Source organism: Trichoplusia ni, chromosome 2, assembly GCF_003590095.1.
Source record: "Trichoplusia ni isolate ovarian cell line Hi5 chromosome 2, tn1, whole genome shotgun sequence".
Lineage (NCBI taxonomy): Eukaryota > Metazoa > Arthropoda > Insecta > Lepidoptera > Noctuidae > Trichoplusia > Trichoplusia ni.
In genome coordinates, this window is record NC_039479.1 from 6544706 (window position 1) to 6569884 (window position 25179).

Below are 25179 nucleotides of genomic sequence, written 5' to 3' on the forward strand. Positions count from 1 at the left end.
TTGTAAGGGTTCAAGAATACGTTTTATGTAGGTTATCGTGAACAATACCATTGTTATTAATAAACAAATTCATATTTACAGAATTTTGTAACATTGTCGTCTATCAGCTGAGCTAATTTGTAATTTATTAAACTTGTTCATTGATTATTGTTATTAATTCACACATTCAGGAAACAAAAATAATAATGTCACCCCGATGATTTATACAATTATTTTTGAAAATTCCAATTACATATAATTACTAGCTTTGGCCTGATGCTTTGGGCATTCCACTGCACATTTAATTTGTTTGTTAAGCATCAGACCCTACAAAAAAGTTAAACAATGCTGTGAAAAATATTTTCAAAAGAGTAAATTATGGAGTTTCTTGCCGATTCTTCTCCCTAGGAATGTCATTTTTGAAACGTGCTCCTAGTCATTACTGTACTGCGGCACTACCCAATTAAGAAAGTTAATAAGAAGTTATCAGTAGGTAGTGCATTTCTTTCTCCTATTAAAACTCTCGCAGTTAGAGTAGCGTATTAGCATAACACCTCGTTCAGGGGCTCTCGCTTCCATAATGGTGACAGAGTTTCTTCAAGAAATGATTGTGAGACAATGGGCCAGCCTCCATTTAGCTACCTACTCCCAAAGTACAGAGACAATTTTAATAATAATAACATTCGGCAATGGATATTGTGCAATAATGGAAATTGGATTAAAATGACACTGTTCGTATTCACCTAAGCTACCTGCAGCCAACACAATAATTCTAAATACAGTACGGGGACACTCACTGTCAATACAATGCATTTCCAATTATTGTTTTTACAGGAACAAAAATAGTGTGACATTTAATCTAATTTCAATTCATTCATAGGCCATTGTAAATAGCGTAATTGGGGCTTTGTTCACACATACTAGTTAACAATACAAGCCCAAAATAACACAACTTCTATTAGTCAAGTGTCCGTCTATTTTAATTTCAATTGCCTTCGTCACTATTTATAGATAATAAATGGGTCTTCGCCTCTACAATGAATTGATGTTTATTTCCTTAAAAACTGGGTCAAATTACTCTATGTCTATATTTTATCTACTTTTGAATTATAGGGAAAGGGGTGAAGGTCGGTCGTAAATTATCCACGAAAAATTATAATTATTATGATATATATTATGATTAATAGCATTTTGAGTATACATTCAAGGCAATTCGAGGTATAAAAATGGTGGTTACTAGGTTTTTATTATTTTATTGTCATTAATAGATTTATACTCAATCTGAACTATCCTTTACCATCATCATCATCAACAGCCTTTGCCAATTTCTACGGTCCTGTTCTCATCCAGACTCGACCCAAGACCTTTACTATGTCATCGACCCGTCTTGCTCCCGGACGACCGTATTAGTCATTCTTACTTTCCTATATTTCACACTACTAGTTAAGGCTCTACGGAAGGAAAATCATTCAATACTCCCTCCGAACATTTGCATTCTGAATATCGGTATTAATTGCAATATGATTATTTTTGTTCTAGGAACAAGTTGAGATCCCCGGACCTCCGCCGGCCTACGAAACAGTCGTTGAGGGACCACCGCCAAAGGACAACGATACCTTACAGGTAAGAGGCAATTACTTAATAACTATCTTTCTAAACTTGGTAATAAAACGACGATTAAGTTGCTTAAATAAATTGCGTATTATGAGGAATGATAAATTGTAAATGAAATTTGTTACATTCGCAGACAAACAAATCCCGTTGTAATTTTTAAACTTAGTTCGTTGTGTCGCGGTAATCGGACAATCCCGCTGTACCGGCAAGCGTCAGCCCTAATGAGTTCCACGATGTTGCTCAATAACCTGACTTGTATATAATGTATTTTTAAAATTTCCTATACCTAAATTATGTTCATACCGAAGTCACGTGAAAATTTACTATTCGATTCGTTTATCGCTGACCGCTGCCGCGTGTTATTCGTTTACATTGTAATTAAAACCATTATATTTCTGTAACGGTTATTTTGCATTAGATTATAAGTTGATTACATTTTTACGTATTTAATATCATAATAATGAACTTTTGAAACGAATGCATTTAATTAAGCGTGTTAAATGAATTCGTTGACTTCTTTTAGTAGATTTGTTTATAAGGTTCAAAATCTTCGCTTCTCTCGAGGATATATCAATCAGAGAAAGACCAATTAAATGAAATGATTCAATTCATCATCATCATCATAAAAAAATAGATACCTCGATACGAATCTCTGGTTGAAAATAAATCCCGGCTAACTTCTAGCTTATAATATATTTTTTGTACTTTCTCCTTTTTGTTCGTCAAACTTTTTACTTTCACTCAGTATATTTCGGTAGTTCCTTTTAAGAACGGCAGATAGAATTACAGTGACCTACATGAAGTAGGTCGGGTTCAGTCGATGTCTTGGCACTATTTATTACACTACGAACTGTAGCTCCCGTTTTAGACTGTGACTTAGGATCAATTCATAGTGTAGAATCGAAGCAGACTAATAGTGGGTAACGTAAAAGTCGATATAGGAATTACGACTTTAACTCCATAGCGTAAATTGTCATAATGCTGCAACACTCTGATGAGCGCTTTGACTAGTAGTTATGAGTGTAAGTTACAAATTATGATTTGTTTGCATTAAAGAATTCCAAAACTTTAATGCAAAAGTCACCTTTTTTATCCGGGGAAATCCTCATGGCCTCTTACCGGGTAGAAGAACAGGAGTGCTTCACCCTTCCCTTGTACTAGGGACCAAGGAAACGCGATACACAAATGCACAAAGTTTAAACAAAATCTGTAGAGCCGTTTTCAAGATTAGGCTGCGTAGGCAAACATAACTAAGTAGGTAGCAATAAGATGCACGGTAGTCTTATCTTTTTGTTAACTAAACAAATGAATAAATATGACAACAATGGATGTTGGCAGTTTTGTAAGCATATGATAATGCAGTTGTCAAAGTAAATGTTTATATTAGCGGACTGGTAGAAGTTTCTGTGATGTAATATGGACTAGTTCTGATCTCACTCATTTCTTGAACATTATGTTTTTGAAGCTTGAAGTTTTGTTTAGTATTGATAAAAGGGTTTGCATTAAATAAACAAGTAACGGAGTTCTGTTTTGAACAGAGTTGTCTGTCTGACTTAAGACAGCGTATCGGCTATCTGTATTAGGTCGTACTTTTAATAACTTCCTATAATTAAAAAATCTTCTTACAGATTTACGTAATTGTTACAGTCACACTTTACCAGATCTGCTATTAGTGAAATGTAAAAAGGTGTGATGTACCTAACAATCTATCCATACTGTATATTACATTACAATGACACCTATAATGGCTTCTGTTGTTTCACTTGTTTTATTTGCAATTGCGACTTTCTAAGGAACAAACTGGTCTTTTCTGACCTTCCTAACCAGCCTTGCTCCCACTGGTCATTCGCTCATATTTTTGTGTTATCACAATATTCAAAATTGGTGTGCTCTTTTCAGGAGGTGGTAACGGAACCTTGCGAGAGATGCCAGCCCGGAACGGATCCTGCACTACCGTCGTACGAAGCGGCAGTGTTGCTACGAGACACCAAGTTATAATGTATAAAGGAAACTAAAGAAGTCTAACCAAAATGCAAACTACCAAATATATTCTCAAACATCTATCTGTCGCTATTTTACACCATGAATATGACAGAGACGGCAAGAGATGCTGCCGTAACTACGCAAACACTGATAAAATAATCGTTTTTGTCTATTCATGTTAATTAAACCTTTTATTGGACTTGCGTTTTGGTGCTTGGCTAATATATTATAAACTTCACCAAAAAGGTTTCATATGAGTTCCGTAACATTAATGAAAAATACCTAATCTATAAATATACTCGACTTTGGGATAATGAATAAGGAAAACCGAGTTTATACTGCTCTGCGGTCGAGTGTATTGTAGGTTAAGGAAATAATTAATTTTTATTCCTGTGATTTAATTAATAATGCGTTTACAGGATAAAATACTTTTTACGCGACATTTGACAAAAGCGGCTACCTAAAAAAACCTGATTTTTTAAGTTTTAGATTTCCACAAGATTTCTACAAGAGCAGAATATAATATGTATGTGCCTAGAGTTCCATTTAAAAAAAAAAACCCATAAATGTCGTGGTTTGGCGTTCTTATTTTGCTTTTGTAGAAAACAATCGCTGAACGAAAATAGAAATGTTAATTTGTCTGACTAAGACGGTAACACGAATGAACTAATTAATTTTAAATAAATTAGTATTGTATAAATTTTTATGTTAATTGAATAATTAGGAGTTGTAATTAAAAATGTAAGGAAAATTGAAATGTGGCCTTCGATGGGCCTAACATTGTATTAAAAAACGAGAGTTGAACGAATACAAATCAGTTTCTCGTACAATTCATTTTCAAATCTTAGACACACTAGTCGAAAAATTAATTAAAACTTATCTGAAATTGAATTTTTCTTTGCAGTTTGAATCACGATGCATGTGATTGTAGCTAGTTAATGTAGAGAGATGAAAGAGATTCGACTCAAAGCCTTCGTTTACAGTTCAGTTGCGTTGTAAAGAGGCTACTAGGCGTCAAATCTTATTCTTAAAGAGAAGAGCTTATTCAGTGGATTGCGACTCGCTTTTCGAACACAGAACCTACCGCCGTTCCCTAAAGTAGAACTTTAGCAGATGTGGAAAGGAGACAGAGCTCTACATGTATACCGGTGTCTCTCTTCCTCAACCACGATTGCTTTATTTCAAGAGCTGGTGGTAGGCCCCCAGGACAAGGGACAACACGTGCTTGTCAACGATCCTATTTTATTTGACAAATGACGCGAATAATACGAGTTTATTTATGACCGCTGGGGTAGCTTTTAGACATATCGTACATGTTGATTTAGTATTTTTTTCCGTGATACTGGCGGCGTTTGGATTAAAAGAGAGATTATAATTGTGATGTTATTTTATTGCTTTATTTAGTAGGTACATAGATTTTACTATTGAGAAGGCCACAGTACATAAGGTCTAAAATACAGCCTTAATATACCAATTGTGCTACATGTTCACATGAAATCTTATGAGTAGGATAAGCATAAGTTATAGGGATAGAGAATACATAAATACTTTATCGAGTTAAATAAATGAGAGTCTTTAGCACGGACACTAGTAAAAAGGTTTATAATAAATTGAGATTCTATAAAAAAATCATGCGTTTTGATACGTATATGAATACGTGTGTTCTAATGGCTCAGGATTCGTTATTAAACACAAATAAATTATAGACTTTTATAAAGAGAAGATTATCGGTGTCTGATGAAAGTCCACAACGGAAAAACTGCTACGAGATAATCAAACCATTTGAACAAAAAAAGTATAAATTAAATTCTCGTACGTTTTGTTTTTTTCATGCATATATTTGTTAGAGACAGACAGTTGTATCATCTTGAGGGTCTTTGCGATTTTTAAGACAGAGTGAAATTATATGTAATATTAGTTCTTTTTCTTACGTATTCAAGGCATATTCTAGATTGTTTTGTTCCTAATTGGATTCACATAACCTGCTTTTCACGTTTACTGATAAGAATATATGTTAAACTAGTTTTTAATAGAATATAATAAATAAGTAAGCGGCACTGTAACGTACAATAAATAGACCACGAATTTTGTAGTGCAATGCAACCAAATATTATGTAGTTATTAACTAGACTAATTAGCCAAGTAAGGCATTTAAATAATTTAATTCCGTACAACATTAATATCTATAATATTTTCAGGTTTTGTTTCTATGTATATAATAGCTGGTTTATACATGGTTCCCGTTTTATAACAGTTTTTTTTTTCAAAAATGTGGTGATCGTTTTTTTTTAATAACGAAATTATCGTGATTGGGACAGGGGTAAGGGGTAAGGGATTTGATCCTTGTGTCACGAAGGGTTTCACAAACATTCATGTCACAAGCACACAGACACCCAGACTCTCATCGCACAAATACTTGTCCAACGTGGGGATCAAACCTTCGACGAGTGGCGCTCGCAGTGGGTTTGATGTGGTGACGTCAACCTCGGCTATGGTAAAACTTATTCCCATTAAACGAACCGTGTATGAACAGGTTGCTACATATAAGTAATGCAATTTCATTGGAATGTTTGTAAAAAAATATATGTTATAATTTACTTTAAAGGTTTTGTAATACAAATGTGGTAGTAACAATGCTGTGATAGGATAAGAAATGTATATATTAACTATTTATATAAATAAATAGTAACAGATAATAATATGGTACATACGCGTTCTAAGTTGGATAGAAATAATGCTTGTAATATATTTTATTTTAATCACGCACTATTTTAAACTTATTCCTTGCCTAATATTAATTTATTTCAATGAAATTAATTGTGATATGTTTTTGATTATACACAATAAATGATAAAGTATTAAAACATTTTTTTTTTGGTTTGGTCCTTCCATGTCATCAGCCTCTCATCTCTTCTACTCTTACCAGACCTCCTCAACCCAGTTACAGGAGCAAAACTATACCCCGGTTGTCATTTTTTTTAGCTTCTGACTACTAGCTCCCACTACCAAAGATGTAGAACTAACAGCCGGGACCTACAATATAACGTGCCTTCCGAAACACTGATGTACTCGTTATGACATAGATGGTCACCCATGCAGGGACCGACCGCCTTGTCCTTCCATACATCTATTTCAATATATTCCAAGGTCATGAATGAACGTCATATCATTAGAAATGATCCAACATTTTCTTAGACTTGTACTTATGTAATTAAATACGTAATTTGTATTATTCGTCAAAATTTTACGAATAAATTACCATATCGTGTTCATAATGGAGTTTTTAAGGAAAATACAAGTTTTTTTTCGACGATAGGTAACTATTTTTGTTACTTGCTATTTATAATCGAATTACTAAACACGAAAGAGCGGAAACGAAAACTATTTTACAACAAATGCCATAAGTTTTAATTCTTAAAAAGTTTTCTGAAGCAGTTCATGAGATATAGACTGTTGACAGTCAGACAAAGTTGCCTCAGTACCTTATTTTTCTTTAGCTTTTCGGTTTAACATTTTGGGAATGAAACCCTATAGCTACCGTAACGATAATTATAAACTTAAACCTTAAGCAAAATTCTTACCGTGACTAATATGTAATTATCAGCGATTAAGGGCACCTAATTAATTACACATGACATTCAGTGCGTGCATTATAGCATAGCATTGAGCATTCTCTCTCTCGCATGGTTTAGCAATTAAGCTGATTATGTTACACACTTTAACACGTTAAATATAATTATGTGTAAGCTGATTTACCTATTGTTGTGGATTAGCTGATTCTGGTATTAGACTTAGAATATCATAGTAAGTCTATAAGATTTCCTTTGAACAAAATTTAGTAAGGTAAATGCTGTCTTTTACCTTACAAAGGGGATAAGTATTGCCACCCAACGTGGGAATGCCGCCAATCTTTTGGGGAGAAATCGATAATGATTCGGACGATTTTTTTGTGGGTTTTTACTTATTTTTATAATGTATGCATAATTTGTAAATATATTACTAACTTAATAGATATTATTTTCATCATTGCCACGAAAAAAAAACTGGTGTGGGTTTTTGTACAATAATACCTATTATATCATGCTACGAAAAAAAATAGCAATCATTTATGAGCATCTATGAAGATATCGAGACCTATGTCATTTCTACAATCTGATCAGATTTAGAAGATCTCAAATTGTAAATGATTACAAAAAATAAGGAAAAAGCGACATGTTTCCTTAATTTTACAAGAGACTGAATAATTCGCGGCTGATATTGACAACATTATTTTTTAAACGTTTTCGTTTTTTTTTCAATATCATTCCATGCAATTATTTATTTAGAAACACAAAGGATATTAAGAAAACAGAAAATATTTAACTGATCACCTATTCGCGGGAACGCTATAGATATTGTCACAGATCAAATTATAAACGTCCTGGAGCAAATTACTATTAAATCAGGAAAATCGCAACGAAATCGGTCTACTTGTTTTGAAGGTATGGTTACCCTAGACCGTCACTACATTAAAGTATGTTATTATAAACGGATGCTCTCTGAGATAGGCAATCCTGTAGCGCGCAATTTATATCACAAAGTATAGTCATTTCCCGCTCTATGTTGGTACTATGATTATACTTTACATTGTACACTTTTCTTTCTATTAAAATATCATTTCAAATGGTCAATTAACTCAATACAAAGCTGTATTTTGATCTCATTCTGACTATCATGTCACAAGTTTCCTATGTCTTGCCAACTAGCATTTAAAAAAGAACCCATAAATTGGTCGGTTGACTCGGTTGGTGTGGATATTTGTATATCTTTCTTGAGCAACACTCATAATTATTGACCGGCAATATCTCCGATAGTTTATGATTTAAGTCTAATTGAATGTAAAACTAGTCGGGCAATGCGATAGCCGCGATTTGATTAGAGCTACAGTTCTTCTTTAAGTGATCTGTGCAGTTAGCCTGAGTTTTGGCCATGACTACTTCACGGGATTAATGGCGAGATTTCGCGAGCGACCAGCTAGAAAAATACACAAATGCTTTTAAGATAGCTCCTAAGGGCGCAGTACGAAATTAGTTGTAAAACATGACGTTACATTTAAAAATGTGCGAAAATGTCTAGGTAAATGTATGTTTAACACATGTAACGAAATATCGATAGAGCACCGTTTAATTTACTAATGCCCATCTTTAGCATCGGCTGTGGTTGGCGTTTGTTCACCGCTCCACGAACCGAGTTTTTTTAATCATGTAAGTATAACACCTGTTTACACGGGCCTATTCATTTCTATTCATATTGATGTGTTGTTGTTTTTTTTTGTTATTTTAAATTAATGAAATATGAAAGGGTTGATACGCATGCAAGTAATGAGTATTTGCTACGATGCTAAGAAGTTTATTGAGAAACGAATTAAATCATTATGTAAAAGACATTTATGGTTAGTAATTGACATAAAGAAAAACATATATGAAAAGGTACACTTTAAAGGCAAGAATGAAACTAAAAAGGAAAGAAATAAAATAAAAACGATGAAAGTTAGACTAAAGTAGTAAGGCGAGTTAGCGAGTGGGAAACTGCAATTTCTAGTTATACCTACCTACAAGTGTGGTTTTAACGATTCGACTTTATCATACACATAAAATACTGTGTTTATGACCTGCAGATATCCTATCGCTGTATACAAATAGCGCTGTGGTAAACATATTAGCCTTAAAAAAATAATAGAACATAGAGAGACCGTTATGCACGCTATCGAAAAAGTATTCGGATCGAAACATCCCAATTTGTATGGAGAGCTATTCAAAATTGAAATATTTACGCAAAAACAGGGAGTTGCAAATTTTACGGAAATCCGTGTTATTTTTTTTCCGAGAAGTATATTATAAGTCGGAAGCTGAATTCCAAGAAATAGCTGTGAAGCCAATATTTATTCAGAACTCCCTAAATATGGATATCTGATCAAGGGCTTGACTAGTGGAAAATACTACGACAATTCAAGAGTGTCGAGGCTTTTTAATTTTCTATATTTTGGAGGGGTTATTCTGGTGTCATGATGACCTTTGAAGTAATTGAAAAAGTACTTTCAATGTAATTCTGTTCTCCAACCTCAATATCCTGGTGGATTTGCCGCTCTCTAGGAATTTAGTAAACAGATGTGCATTAGCCTTAATTTTTGCTTTATCTGAAATTTCTGTAATTATTTTGATGTCGTTCGATGCCTCCAATCGAAACTTACCTTAAACCATAACCAACGATAGCCGATAACAAATTTTAATTGGCACACATGTTGTAACTTTCGTACACACTCACGTAAAAGCAACTTTTGAAAATGTTTTTATTAAAAACGTTTACCGAAATGAATTGAATATTTTAAAGCTGATATTTGGATTCGGCTTTTATATTAATAGAATGGTTCAAAGGATGATGGATTATCAATATTGCGTGTGTTTCCGGCTACATCCTTCAAATAAACTGTTTAATTTTTTATTCAAAATATTTTATTTCAGAAATATTTGGAAGGTAAAGTTAATTGAAAAATGGCTTCTGCGAAGGGTTTTTACATTTTTACTTGCTTGTGTTCGACGTTTATTTAGCAACCAACACTTATTACATCGGCAGTTTAAAGTGACAATTATGGGCAAGCATCAGGCTTTCTAGCGTTGGTAGAAAACGCTCGAATGCATGGAGATATCAAGTCAAAATCACGTGATTTATCGAACTCAAATGTCATTTCTATACATTTCAGCCTTTTCTACTGACAACAATTGTAGAAATGTCTAAGTAACATTTCGAAGGGGGGGCATAGTTAAAGCAATATTAAGGTCTAGAAATAAAAAGAAAGTGTTCACGTCGCGGTCTCGAGTAATGGACCACTTCCACTATAGTCCATGAATACAAATCAGCTGTTGTCGGTTGGCTGTACTACTAACGCGAAACTTCGCTCGCAAATTGTTTGAGTATCTTACAGTTTACATTAATTTGGAGAATTATTTCGTGAACTTGTTTATAGGATGGGATGATACGGTAAGAATTTCTTTTTTTGGGTAAAAATTTAAGGAGACATATTAGAGCTTCATCCAGTCGCTAAGTCCATCGTGAGCCGTACCTGGCGGAACTGGTTGCCACTTGTAGCACTTGGAAGTAGGATACTTTTGCCGTAAAATTTTGTACGTAATTTACGAAACAATATTCTTCATCATGTGACTTTAATTGAGGAGACAAGACAAGACAACTGCGTGCAGATAATTATAATCACTTATCGGATCTCAAGGACTAGCTGATTTTTATCACGATGAATTAAGTCTTTACCTATTAAGACTTGATGGGCGATTCATTATAGTAAAACAGACAATTAATTAAAACCTAGGTGTAGGTCAGATTTATCCGATATCTTTTAGATAATACTTAGTGACCAATTAAATGTTGTGAGAACACATACACATTAACATTCTGCATACAAACTATGAGGTTTCGGCAAAAAATAATAAGGTTACAAGTATATAGATGAATGTCCATGAATTTCCAGAATCTAAGTAAAGAATGTTAGGCTTACACGAGTGCTCAACGGGTTGAATTCTCCAGAGCAACAGACTATGTTGTAAAATATAGGTTTGTGAGGAACAAACGTCGGCGGGGGTGAGTGGCGGGCCGCGATCCCTCTCGAACCACTCCAGCATCACAATGTGGAGCATCCCTCTTCGGGTATGAATAAGACAATGTCTAGAGAACATAGGAAGCTGTCAAGTAGGTGTACGAAAATATCTACCTAAAATGTTTGCTTCGAAGATTGTTAGAAATACTTTAATTTGTGGTTAGGTTCTGAGAAAGTTCTGAGAGAGTTCTGTTTTTGATCACAAATGAAACATCAAACATTTCAATAGTTCTTAGTTACTTTCGCTTTATCACTTAACTTATTGTTTTTTTTTTGTCAACAAACTACAAAATGTTGCACCTTTAACAAACATTTTTTTGAACCGGATTAAATACAAATACCTACCTTCAACAAGTGATAGTTTCGGTTCGTGGTAACTGTTCTGTAAGTTTTCATAAAAGTTTGTAGAAACCGAGATTAATTCTCTGTTGTCAGCTATCATTTAGTTCAGAGCAATCACGGTGTAATTAAGTATGGTTACCGTTCTCTGGAACTTTAAGTGCGCTGTAATTATTCAGCATGGGGAAAGGAAAAAATGTTGATCACCTAATGTGTTTTATACTGTACCGTTAACAATGCATGGGTGCAGCTGGCTTACTACATCTGGGAATAAGGCAGTTGTCATACATTGTGCATTGAAAATTATTAACATTTATGATTGGAGATTATACATAAAATTATCTGGAATTAGATTTCAACATGCCGTTTTCAGATTCTAAAACCAATCTTAAGAAGAGTTCCATCCAACACGCAACCATACAGACCATTTTTGTTTCAAACGTTTATTTAAATATAACTGAGTAAGTATTATTATTGTACATTATTAGTGTGTCGAGAATGAGTAACTAAGCACCTCCATTAGTAGGCGATTGATTGACAGGTAACGAGACAAGTTATCAATCATTTTACACCTGGCTTTGTCCCGATTCGATGTAGTTAGCTCAAGTGGTATAACTGAATACTATTTTAGAAATAGAACCTTCGAATGACATTTTTGACAAGGATGTGTATGTAAAATATGATTTTGGTTAAAATTATACGAAGAAGATTTACGGAGATGATTATTCTTCTGCCAAAGCTCTAGACAGTAATTACAAAATCATTTCAAAAACAAAATTACTTCAAGATCGAAGATATCATTACAAATCCACGAAACACAAAGTACAAATCAGGGTGAAATTCTAATTCCTAATTGGTGATACCTACCTATGCAGTACGGACGGTGATAGACGCTAATGAGGAAAGAGGCTACACAGCCACACTGCAGTTGGAAACGTTGTTAGACAAACATAACTGACCCGCATGTACCTATTGTGTACTGTAGCATGGAGCAGGACAATGCAGGACATGCAGGACATTGCAGGGCTGACGTCACAAGGCAGAGTAAAAACAATATACCATCGATATTGATTATCGATATTCAGTTGTCATGACGTCGATTGGTAGAGTATTATATGTACTTACTGGCCATTGATAAAATTATAGTTGTTTCTCGTGGAATACTTTGTTTGCAGGAATTAAGAGTAGAGCGGAGAGCGTTGTGTGCTTTTTTTGTTGGTTCAAGATTACTTTAGCAGGGCTTTATTAGGACAATCGTGAGTTGTCTTCTACCCGTAATCTATAAGGTTATCGGTCATCATTGTTTGCCTTTAAAGACTCGCATATTTTTGTTTATTTAGTGTTCATTACTCACGCTAAATTGTACTCTCGTGTATAGATGTTGATACAATAAACCAAACGCAGCTCTCGGAAACAAATTATTTACAATTGACGTCTGCCAACAAAGAGAAAAAGAATTGTGTTAAACAAAACACAAGTCTATTGGCGAAGCTAATAATACTTTCTAATAACACAAACATCACAACGTATTTACACATTCCATTAGGATTGTACAGTTCACAAGCTTATCCACTGAGATCACTGATCTACAGCGATTCATCTCGATCACGATCCTTGATCGTCAATCACTTTCATGCACACTCAAACTAGATTTAATAAACTCGGCCTAGCGCAGTCCATTGCTGAACTAAGCTTTCTGGTAGTTGTGCTACAACCCCCTCAATCTGGATTGATTTTAAATATTAATCGTAGATCGCGGTCCACAGTGACGTATACATGGAGCTTTTTTAACGCAAAACGTGATCAAATCGAGAAAAAGTCACAAGTACGCCGTTTCCATGGCAACGTTGTTTGTTTATTCACTGGCGTTATCGGATATGCACAACACATGGGTTTCAGTGATAACCGGTAACGATTTACGTTGCGGTCAATGAGCTACGGTTTGAATATTGCAAAACAGTATCAAATTGTCAAATAATCAGTCCATATCATAATAATATGAATAAGTTTAAATTAATATAATATTCCGGTTCCGGCCACATTAAAATTATGGTTTACCGCACTAGTAAAATCTGTGCACGATATTCGACCTTATTGCCTTGTAATACAGGCACTGGTTGATGTGAAACTATTGGTGAAGTCCATATCAGCCCAGTTGCCAATGTGGTGGACGAATGACATCTAAGTGGTGTCAGATTACGTTCATACAAATTATATTAATATTAATGAGTTGTGGTAGCTGCTCGTCTAGATAACACTGCTACTATGTTTCCTACTATATGTAATTAGTAATGATATAATTATTTTCAGAAAAGTATGAACGTTTGCGTTTAAAGTTTTAAAGGAAACAATATTCTTATCAGATACATAGCATGTACTAGTAATATAATTCAAGAAAAAATAATTACTACTATTTAAACAAGATTAGGATTGTTTACGAGGATACGAACGATTGGTAAACAATCAAAATTTTATATTTCCAAAAAGTATCGGTTACGTATTTTTTTATTTCATTACGGAAACATAGAACAAATTTGATATTTAATAAGAAGAAATCTCGGGGGTTGACACTTGTAAGCAGTGACGTAATTAGACCCTATTTCCATAAGTTTATCCAAATGCATTAAAAAAAAAAATACGGGTCCAATAGTTTTTAGAAGTCTACTTGACGGGCTAGCTTCCTTCATTGTTATAAAGGAAGATTATAGACTTAGTCCAGTATTTAGTCTTAAATATTAACTGTACAATTTCAGGTCAATCTGGGTGGTAATTGGGATGATGCCCATAATTCAGGTTATGTGTGTTATGGCGACGGCGGAAGACTCATTTCAGATGGCATTAACAAGTCCAATGTTAGTAAGATACGTTGTAATAAAAAGGAGAGTGAAATGCTTGGTGACTTTAATTCTTGATTTAAGTGATTCAGATTTCCACCTAAGGACTGCCAACACCTGACTCGATACATATTTAAGAGGCTCTCGATGGTATCTCAGTATCGATTGCTTGCCTACACTGCATTCCACTTCGGTTTGGCGCAATATTGCCAAATCTTGCGGAATATAAGGGTCTACCTGCAGTTCTGGATGTGGAATATCGAATTGACGATTTTAAGTGGCTTACAAACATGACACCGCTAATTTAAAAAAAAGGATGAAATGAAAAGTTGATTGATCGACTAATTCACATATTTACAAAGACGAATTATCAACACTAAACAGCTGTAAAGAACCTAAGGTACTTGTCACCTTTCCTATATTTATTTTCAGCTCACTTAAAGTTATCTTCACAACACATCATAAATTTAACAGGATAACAAATAAGTCGGCTTAATTAACAGAGGTTGGGCAGTCTGGTACTTGAAAAAAAAAACTAAAAATATAACAATCCTTGAGAGCCTAGAAAAAGGTTGAGCACCGCTACCGTAGTGTAGTTTGCATTTTGAGCATGGCGAGTACTTTCTGTCCGTTTTAATTAGCCACAGTCAAGGATGAGGCCCAAACGACTATTCTGAATATTCATTCCTTAAGAGTCATCAATTTTCAAGACATTTTTGCCTTAAAATTTCTAAGGGTTTTTTGAAAAACGATTAACGTTCCAGAAGATTTAATTATACCATAGTTCTTTATATCTAGATAAGAAGGGCTACTGAGACATTTTATAGCCTCTTTTTTGTTTAACTGTCAACGTCATCTCGACATGGCGCTTTCAAGAAGTTTTCCATTAGACCATAAATATATGCATTTTATTTATCATCGTCATTTTTCTCTGATTTCATTTACATTAACTTAATAATGGTTAACCATGAGGCCATTTAAATTATTAAATTTGTTAGTTATCTTATACACATTTCATATCACCATGAATCACAATTATAATACGTTTTCAACTTTTAATGTTAAGTGCTTTTGTAAAATCTAACAATATTGGATTCGTATCAAAAACTAACGTAAACAACATCTTTACTGAAGATGATCAACCACATTTAAACAATCTGTAATTATTAGCATGTGACTAATTAATTTGGCCAACTGTACTTAATAGAAGTAATATCCTTTGTCTTATCATTCAGGTTAATCAACTGTTAATACTTACTATGTAAAAAAAATCATCAGTATTTGCTTGTTGCTGTACATGTCAGTACCTGAAATGAAAACAAAAACAACTATGATGAAAAGAGAAATAAATACGATACATAATACTCAATCGACATCGAAATGTATATCTAAAAAAACATAATTTAATACTTGAAGATTCTCAGGAGACACAATCGGTAAAACATGAAAATCCTACGGGCAAGGAGCCACTGAACGAAATTCGATAAGTTAAATTACAAAAAGGAAAACCAGATTTTGTTTTCATTCATAGCAAGCGAAAAAACAAACAGAAAAGGTATAGACAGCTGTTCCGCGTGAATATTATTATGGAACTGATTTCCGAAACAACCTTCAACTTTCAATTCATACATTTACACCGTTACAGCCGAATACAGAAGTTTGTGAAGCCGTTAAATATTTGTCGTGGAGATAAAAGGTTATAGCACCGAACAACGCCATCTACCGTTTACATTCCGAATACACGTCAAGTTTCCTTTTTGTAATACGTTGTGACATTTCTATAAAAGCACCGGCGAAATATCCGCATAAAAACGTCAATGGTCATGAAACGTAACAGAATATTTGTTACTTAACATATTTTTACAGTCTCGCGTTTCGAAGATATAATTCAGGTCGTGCTATTGTGTGCTTTATTGCATTGTACTTGGAGTTTTATGCTAAAATATGGAGTCAATTTATATTCTTGACAATGTTCACAAAGGAATACTTAAGGACTATTTTTCAATAAAAAGGTCGTGACAACATTACCAGAGAACTCATTAACTAGTGATCGCATCTCATCAAATGAGTTTTATATTTAAGAAATTCTCTTTTCTTAGTTACTCTGCCTTTGTAGACTACAATCGTATTTGTGGGGTGACTATTGCAGTTCAGAATGTTCAAACAACTCGAGATAACGCATACGTTACGGAAATCCGTAATTCTTTGTTGTATAACAGGTATACTACAAAGAATTCCCAACATATGTTAACGTTTAGAACATGTTTTTTAAATATTTTTCCCAGTTATATGGTAGATCCCCATTAGATTACCAGATTAGATTAGAATATTCTTTATTGTACACCATGGAATTACAGCAGTGATTCTTAATACATACAATGTTAGGGTACAATGGCGGTCTTATCGCTAAAAGCGATATCTTCCAGACAACCTTTGGATATATTCATATTAGTTTACGTTAGGTATGATTTCCTGTTATTAAAATTAGAAACGTGTTTACGAGTCGCAGGAGCCCATCGCTGCTTTACGATTATGTTACTACGTGCAAATCAAGGTAATATTACGTATCTTTTTTGCAATAAGTATTTCTGTGCCTGAATGACAATTCAGAGTATTCAAGTATAATAAAAAAAAACATACTTAATTAGGAAAAGTTAAAAAAATACGTCAGACGGCAAGTTCTTGAAGGAGACTTAAAAAAAACTTTGAAATAAATTTTCTTGACGCGCGCTACTCAACACAACGTCTTAAGCATAACTTCCCGGAAGCTTAGCGAAGTTCCTGCAAGAATTCGCTTGGCGCGACAGCTCTACGGAAAATAACCGGTTCATACCAGACTATACCGGCTCATAGTTTCATAGGGTAAAGATACGTTTATACAGGCGAGTGGCAAACAAGGATCGACTACAAGGAAATCCTTGGTTATCCAAGTACAAGGAAACCCGAATGGTATTTTGTCAGCCTAAAATAACACATTTTAGTTCAAAATTTAGGATACTGGTAGGTTATAAATAGCAAACAAAACATGAATGTCATGCTCAATTAACTAAATTAAGTACCTATATTCTCGAATGAATTTGTATTTGTGTGTCGTTGAAGGGTCTAGCGTTAAAGCAAACGAGATTCGAATAGCATCTAATCAGGTGAATTAGGGCGCATTAGAGGGTAGAGCGAGAAATGTCAATGGGCAATATTTCACACAAACCACAGCGTCGATTAGAGTCAGACAACATATTTGAAATTCGCTTTACGATCTACTTGTCATCATCATTTAAAACTTTATTACAGTATTGTGATGTTCCCTGTGCAGATACATAATGCAGGTACATATACTATAACACTTTCTTTTAGGAAATAACTATTAGTTACTAAATAACTACTAGCTATTTCTCAGGTGGCAGACAGCATGCGATATGCCAACTTATTTCACGTTGTCAAAAAAAATCGTCTGTAATGTTAAAAGCTTATGGTCAACTATGGATATTTCTTTCCTTTCGCATTATCCAGGGCTTCCTACAATTTTAGGTTATAACATAAATAGATAAGTAAGGTTTCCTCAATTTCGCTAGCTCCCCTGGAAGTGATTCCGTAGTCCGGAAACTGCGCAGGATATAAGCAATTTGCAAGTATCTCGAATAAACATAAAATCTGAAATGTAATCACGATTCGTACAGAGAATGAATAAATAGATACACAACTGTGCACGTTATTGGAGGGTTATTAATTTTTATAGCTGTATTTGGTGAAAGCAGATGATATTGGCAATTTTAAGTTAGTTGTTAGTAGAATCCACACTGTTTTTATATTAAAAAAAACAGTTGAGCTTCAGTATTCCTCTTTTCTTTCCTATATCTTTAATCACTGGCAATAAAAACCATCGCAATCGCATGAGTAACTTTAGCGTAATAACCCATCAGACTTCATCATTCCCAAAACAGCGTAACAAAGCTTTTGTTTACACAATATAAAAGCTGTTCTCAATTTTCGATCCGCTGTCCGTTGTCCAGTATCTCCGGTGCACCGGTATAGAAAATTGGCAATAAGCGTCTGAACCGAGACTGGTGCATACAAAACTGGACGTTCCGAATACCGAAATAAACAAAAAACGTACGGCAACAACATTAATGGAACATAAATAAAACGATTTTCAAAATACGGTAGATAATAAAAAGAGAATAACGGGCGGGTTTCGAATGGGATGTGTTGCGGTACAAGTTCAACGGTTTTCGTTTCGGATGATTGAGGAGGGGATATTTCTAAGACTAAAAACCGATCATGAAGACTACCATGCATAAATCCTCTTACGCAACTTGAAATTCGCTTCATACTTTCATCATATCACATACTAAACAATCATATTATTATTTACTATATTATAATACTAGAAATGCACCCATCAAGTCACACATATTAAGATAACGGCAAAAATAAAATTGATTTTGCCGGTGTACAAACACGTTTTGATGCTAGAAACTTATAGAAACAAGTGTATTTCACATTATGCACAGATTATAGTGTTTGCAAGTTAGATACTGCAGAATATACTCACGCGCGACGTCGAGTACTATCGCGAAGTATGAAATATTAAGACCGGTGAACTGAGGTAGGCAGGCATTCGCACAGATGATGTGCAAACAAAAATCTCAGACAGATATTTTTTAGGAATCTTTTTTTATTTTGCTGCATATTTTTTCGTGTTTGTTTTACGTATTGGGTTTTGCTGGTTTTAGTATTGAAATTTTGTATCGGAGAGACCACTCAAAATTTCGTGATAGAATATTTTTTTGGCCTACGAAAACAGAAAATATTAATTAAAGATTAAAATAGTCAAAATATATTAAGCAATATTTGGAACGTTTTAATGTAAATTTGTTCTTCTTTACCTTATTTGTACGAAGCTTTCAGTATCACGATTATGACTCGCACTTGACCAGTTTTTACTGTTCCTACATTCTTAATTTTATTGGCAAAACACTATAAAGTACTAAACAACCTACGTATGCGGGTTTGTATGCAGTTAAATATGCTGTGGTTTTGACGATACCGTTAAAAACAATTGATAAAATTGTACAGTTTTTACAACCTATTAAATTTTGCTTATCAAAACAAACATACAATGGAGACTGTTAGTTCATTGTTCATTATACAAATTAACTTATTCCGTTATACGGTAGGCACTGGAGCGGAAAGGTTCGTGACAGATTGAGGCCTATTTTATTTATAGAAAAGAAAAAAAAAGCGTGAAAACGGGATCAAGCATTAAACACGCATTATTATTCATGCCTTTTCTTTCAGATGGATTGTAACTTGTTATTGAGGAAAAGAGACATCGCTCCTTGGTGTAGAGCACTACCTTGGTTCGACTACAAAAATCTTAATTACAGAGAAGTTAGTCTGCAGGCGTTGCCTTTGCAACTGACATGTTCGAAGTCAATGAACCTTGGTAAATCTTCGTCGCTTTTATCAAATATACTTCCTGATAGTTCGTAAAAGGTTTGCGATAGGTTATATCTGTTTGCTAGCTGGCCCGCGGGCAGGCTCGGCCCGGCATTGTGTTTTCAAAGCCTTGTTTACAGGTAGACGGGTAAAGCATAAACACATCTGCGATATGTATGGTAGTATTCTTCATTGATCAATTTTTGTTGAAAAGATCGTGTTGTTTCGATTGTCTAGATGTAAATACAAATAATTTGATAAGCGGGTTAAGATCGAAAATGTATTTTATTATTTACTAGTTAACCGACCCGACCTGACCCGTTTATAGTTTCCACTACTTACTTGGATGCTAATCATAAATAACATATTCCTAAATTCTATATAAATGCTATTGAGAAGTACTTTACCTTATTTAAAATAAAATACTTTAGAGAAGTCTATTAAAAGACTGAAAGCGAAAACTGCCCTGACCAAGCTAACAATCAAAGAGCAGCCCCTATAGATTAATATAGAATGCATTTTAATGGCAGTTCGTGTGAGCAGTCTACATCCAAATAAGACATGAATTATCAATGTGGCCGCAAGTTTGAAAAGGATCGCTTATATAGGGAGAGTTATTCGTTGGAGGGGCGTGAGCGTGCGCTGTTGTGACCGAACATAATCAAACATACCTGGGGTCAACCGGTACTCAGTATTTACTTTGGCAACAAAAAATAAACAGCTATAAAGTTTAGTGGAAACTTTAAATGGTAAAAAAATATTATTTCGAGGTCAGGCTTACTCCCGAAACTGGTTTACAACTGATTTTAGTGTCGATTCGGTTTTCGATTCTGAAATAGTAACAAGCCGAAATCGAGTGGCAATTGAGTATTAACAACGTCGCTAGCTGTCGATCGAATTTCGTTTTATGTCAATAAGATTGAAACTGAACTCGATTCTGATTAGAAGCCTACAGGTTGTTTACCAAATAACCGAATGGTAAAGGTCACCACGAAAGATCCTCTGTGCTCGTATCACTGGTTCAAACTATGCGTACCATAAGAATTTGTGATTTATAAATGCTTGTTTCAAGTCTGCGTGTCTTTGTGCATGAGTCTTGAATTTTTGTGAAAGCCCTCGCAACACAAGGAATAAATGCCTTGGTGCGTGGTTTAAAAAGATACAAAACCACTAACACCTTATTTTCAGATAACTTAGAAACTCCCCAGTAGCCATCTAAGTGCATTTTAATAGCCTTGCATCGATAAAATCAAGCACAAGCAGGCAAGAGTATGTCATATTTTTCATTTTTAGCAGTAATTAGCCCACGGAGCAGTAAATTGCCGCTAGCACTTAATTACCATGCACTTTGAACAATAACAACAATTCTGGGAACACTTTAATGTTTAACAGTTTAAAGCATTTGTTTGTATCGCATGAGCACAAATGTGGATAGGTACTGGCGCGGGACTGAGTTTCTTGTGCATGCTTTGCCTTTGATCTGACTCTGCACGTCTTTGACATGTATATTATAGATCTTATGTTAGGTATACAGGGCTACAAAATTCATGAAGATATCCAACATAACTTATTTGTAGAAGTCTTTTGTCGATTCCAGTGATTTATAAAGTTTGATTTTAGTGTTTTAGGCATATTTATCAAAAAAAATATGTTACAACTATGATTATTTTATTAAAACCTTTAGATACTGAAATTGAATAGCGTCACAACAACCTTGAAAAACAGCCATTGACAATTGTCTAAATCAAACAATGACTGGATATAAACATGGAATAACATTATACTTGTTACAGGTTAAGTCTCGCAAATTTCTAGATAAATAATGCCGTCTATATGTTTATCACTACGCTAACATTTTCATCATCGCTATTAGTAAATACAGTGCGATTACGAGAATTCAATGACGAACATTAATAGTGGTACATAGGTTATTCAAATGCGGTACACCAACACGGTTTATGAATGGCGACCACAAATAAATATAGGAAATGAATAAGTAAATACATAAATGGCTTTAGAATAGCACGGGGCATCCGACCGTGGACTCTTCACTCACAGCCCATTCGCAAATCAAGCGGCAGAACGGTGAAGGACCATTGCCATGAGTTCGGAAAAAAGAAAATATATTCAATTCTAGAGTGGTGCTTGTCGACGAGAGAAACCGCGGTAAATTGTAAATTAAGCAAATATTCTCGCCGTTTGACCTCATGAGGTTCTTGCTCAGATAATTTTTGGCATTTGTGTGCTCTTTACTTGTTTATTATGCTCATTAGGTATGATTTACTGGGAGCTTGAATTAACATGATTTAAGTCAACCTTTAAATAAGCACAAGACTAAGCACTTAAATAAGCAAAGTAAATAAAGAAAAAAGAATAAGCAGATTTATTTTTAGTACCAACTCAGTTTTGTCTCATAGTTTAAAGCTTCAAGCACTAGATTTAAGAAGTTCATCAACTTTCAGTTGCCTTCCACATTTAACAGCATTTTCTGTAAAATATTCTCAAAAACGGAAATGGGATGTCACACTTAGATCGTAGAACGCTGATAGCCGGGTAGTTATCCAGTTAATTAGCCATTAAAAGTTTTAACCGATGTTCGCAGTTCGCCCGATTGCTGCCGACGCGACGCCGACGCCGCGCCGGGCGTAATAAATTCACGTCTCACTAATTTCCCTTAGCCAATCATGTTGATACGTGATAATTAATATGTAATTTAATGACTAGTACTAAAACGGATATTAAATGTTTGACGTTAGATATATTGTTCTCTTGGTTTCGCGCTTTAGTGCACGAAATGATACTTTGATAATTTTGAAATCAAGATTATTCAAACAACTATCATGCTTACCTAACATGCTTTTTTAACTCAGGTATATATTCGTATTTACAATCATTCTTTAATCAAAAGTTGTTTGGGGTGAGTGACCGCCTATCTCCGAAAAATGGTCGCCGAAATAGAGCCACATAGTTCACACATCGTTATACATATAGATGTTTCATTCGTGAATCCCGTTTGTAAAAAGGCTTGTTGATAAGAGCCCAAGAAAAATATTATCCGCTTTTTGTTTTTCCCAAAATAGATGTTGTTTCTAAGAAAACAAATCGTTAATTTTGTGCAGATAATAAAATGTAGCGCGGTCTTATTAACCGACGTTGTGAGGTGGAAGGGTCAGTCTGTATGAAATATGGCACGGAGCGGACGACCGTGTAAAGAGACATTTCATTTATAACCCGCGATGTCCACATATCTCATAATAGATTTGAAAGCATGTTACTTTTCAGTTTCCAAATTGCATGATTGAAAAATGTCTAGTTTCGTTGTTGATTTAGGTACACGCTCAACGATTGTAGCCTTGAATGAGAATAACAAACATTGTGTGAATGGCCTTTAAAGTTTCTATCGATAAACGACTAATTATGACTACATGGCTACATTAGGTAAACATTTTTAACGGTAGTGCACAAACCTTAACAGATTAACATATTTGTGGCTCTTATTAGTAGATCCCGGTGTAATATGAAATGTTTGTGGATAAATTTTTTTTTATAACAGAAATATATGTAGATAAGGTAAAATATCGATGAATTAAGTTATCCTATACTTATAATATTCCCAAACGAAGAAACCGCACTCGAAAGCAATGTTTTTAGGTGTTTACGGAAAACAAACCAAGACAAGTGTATGCCATTACAATAACAGTAATTGTTCTGAGTCGACGTAAAATTCAAATCAATAATGAAGTCATTTCTTATGAAATTTTGCGACAGTGAAGAGTCACGTAATATATGTCACTTTACAATGTGGCAGTTTAGTACTAATGTAATATTTTTCAACTAACAACTTGTGTATTTTTACTGAAATACTAGACTTGGACTTACTATTTACCTTAAGGGCAGTTCGAATAAAACCTCACTAGGTATTGGAAAATCAAATCTGTTCAGTGACGTAGCAAGACACCAAAATTGCTTACTTTTTCAGCAAGCATGCTGGTATAGGTTATATTTCATTTCAATAACAAACAGACTATTATATACCGGGCGTAATGCTGTTCATTGGCGTATCACGGCAGGTGAAAGATGTAGAATGTAAGTCTATAGAAGTTCCATTCCGAAAATACACACAGTGTTATTGCCTAAGCTGTCTACGTAATAATTTTGTGACGTACATAACACCGCGCAGATGGCACATTTTATTATATTTGAAGAGTCATATTTGCTATTGAGAGCAACCGGATATTACGAGCAGTAATAAAACAGAGAAATTAATCTCTTATGCCTTTCATATAGATTTCCACATATAACCACGTATTTCGAAACACCTGCAAAATTAGATTTAGCGCCTGTTTCACAATCACTGATTAGGCGCTATCTATCAGATAAATTGTAAAACTTGTCTTTATTTTAGGTGAATAAATTAGAAACAGCAGTGATAAATATACTTAAACCTATCTAAAATTTAGAAGGGCACAAAGTTATTTTAACCCGTTGTGTACAGTGTTAAAAAAATATTCAAAAAAAGACTAGCAGTATTTTAGGTCCACAGACTCCACACTTTATAAATTGCTGGCTTTGTTTAAAGTTTTATTTCATAATAATCTTAATGAAGACTTACTTTGACTGCGACGAGTAACATAGCACAGTAAACAATGAATCCTGCTTTGCTATGACGGCATATTTTTAAAGAAAATAAAGCTAAAATTAGGTTACGTAGCATGTAGGATTAAAAAAATATTTACCTACAATAATTATATTTGGGCTCTTCCAATCTTAAAGCCAGCAGTCACTTCAACCAGCGTTTACATTAGCTAATTTAATACAACGCCAATAGTTGGAAAAGCTAACATTTCTTAACTATTCCCAATAATTAATTAACATAAATAACTTAAAATTTTATTATGGAAATGATTTAATCGCCTTTGCTCTGAGCGTGGCTCAAGTATTTGAATAATCATGACGTGGTTAAGTGTTGAACGGTGTATTTAATATAAGCAGCGGCCGGGCAAAGGAAAATGAATATTAGTACCAGCTATCGTGTATGAAGCCTTCCCAGAAATTGTTTACTAAGCACATGTGAAATTTCGAAAATTGTATGCAGAATTCTGCTTTGTTTTCTTTGTACTTCAAAACAGATGCAAACGTAGTGAAACGTATTTGATAATTTAATTTTCTTTAAAATACCTACATTTAGCATAGTGTATTTTCCAGGCGACACAAATATTGATTGGTCGGCTGGTACATCGTCATATCATTGGGTCAATGATAGAATAAGTATTGTTCATGCAGAATATATACTAAACAGCACAAAAAGTATTCGCAAAAGAAACAATTGAAAGTGATCTTGACAATGAA

General features: G+C 34.3%; 2 protein-coding genes across 3 annotated transcripts in view; one reads left to right on the plus strand and one right to left on the minus strand.

The window, feature by feature from the left end:
• The window catches only part of LOC113505293, a 29048-nt gene extending 25392 nt beyond the window's left edge, over positions 1 to 3656 (plus strand). The window contains exons 4-5 of one of the 2 annotated variants that reach the window (XM_026887925.1): positions 1519 to 1602; positions 3493 to 3656. In XM_026887925.1, the coding sequence (XP_026743726.1) occupies positions 1519 to 1602; positions 3493 to 3591 (183 nt within the window). In that variant the 3' untranslated portion in view covers positions 3592 to 3656. Of the gene's footprint in view, positions 1 to 1518 lie in introns of both variants that reach the window. The other variant, XM_026887917.1, reaches the window with a different exon arrangement.
• The window catches only part of LOC113505283 (probable beta-hexosaminidase fdl), a 68533-nt gene that overhangs the window by 36126 nt on the left and 7228 nt on the right, over positions 1 to 25179 (minus strand). Inside the window, exon 2 of the mRNA XM_026887905.1 lies at positions 15653 to 15701. The gene's annotated coding sequence lies outside the window, so the exon portion shown is untranslated. The remainder of the gene's footprint in view (positions 1 to 15652; positions 15702 to 25179) is intronic.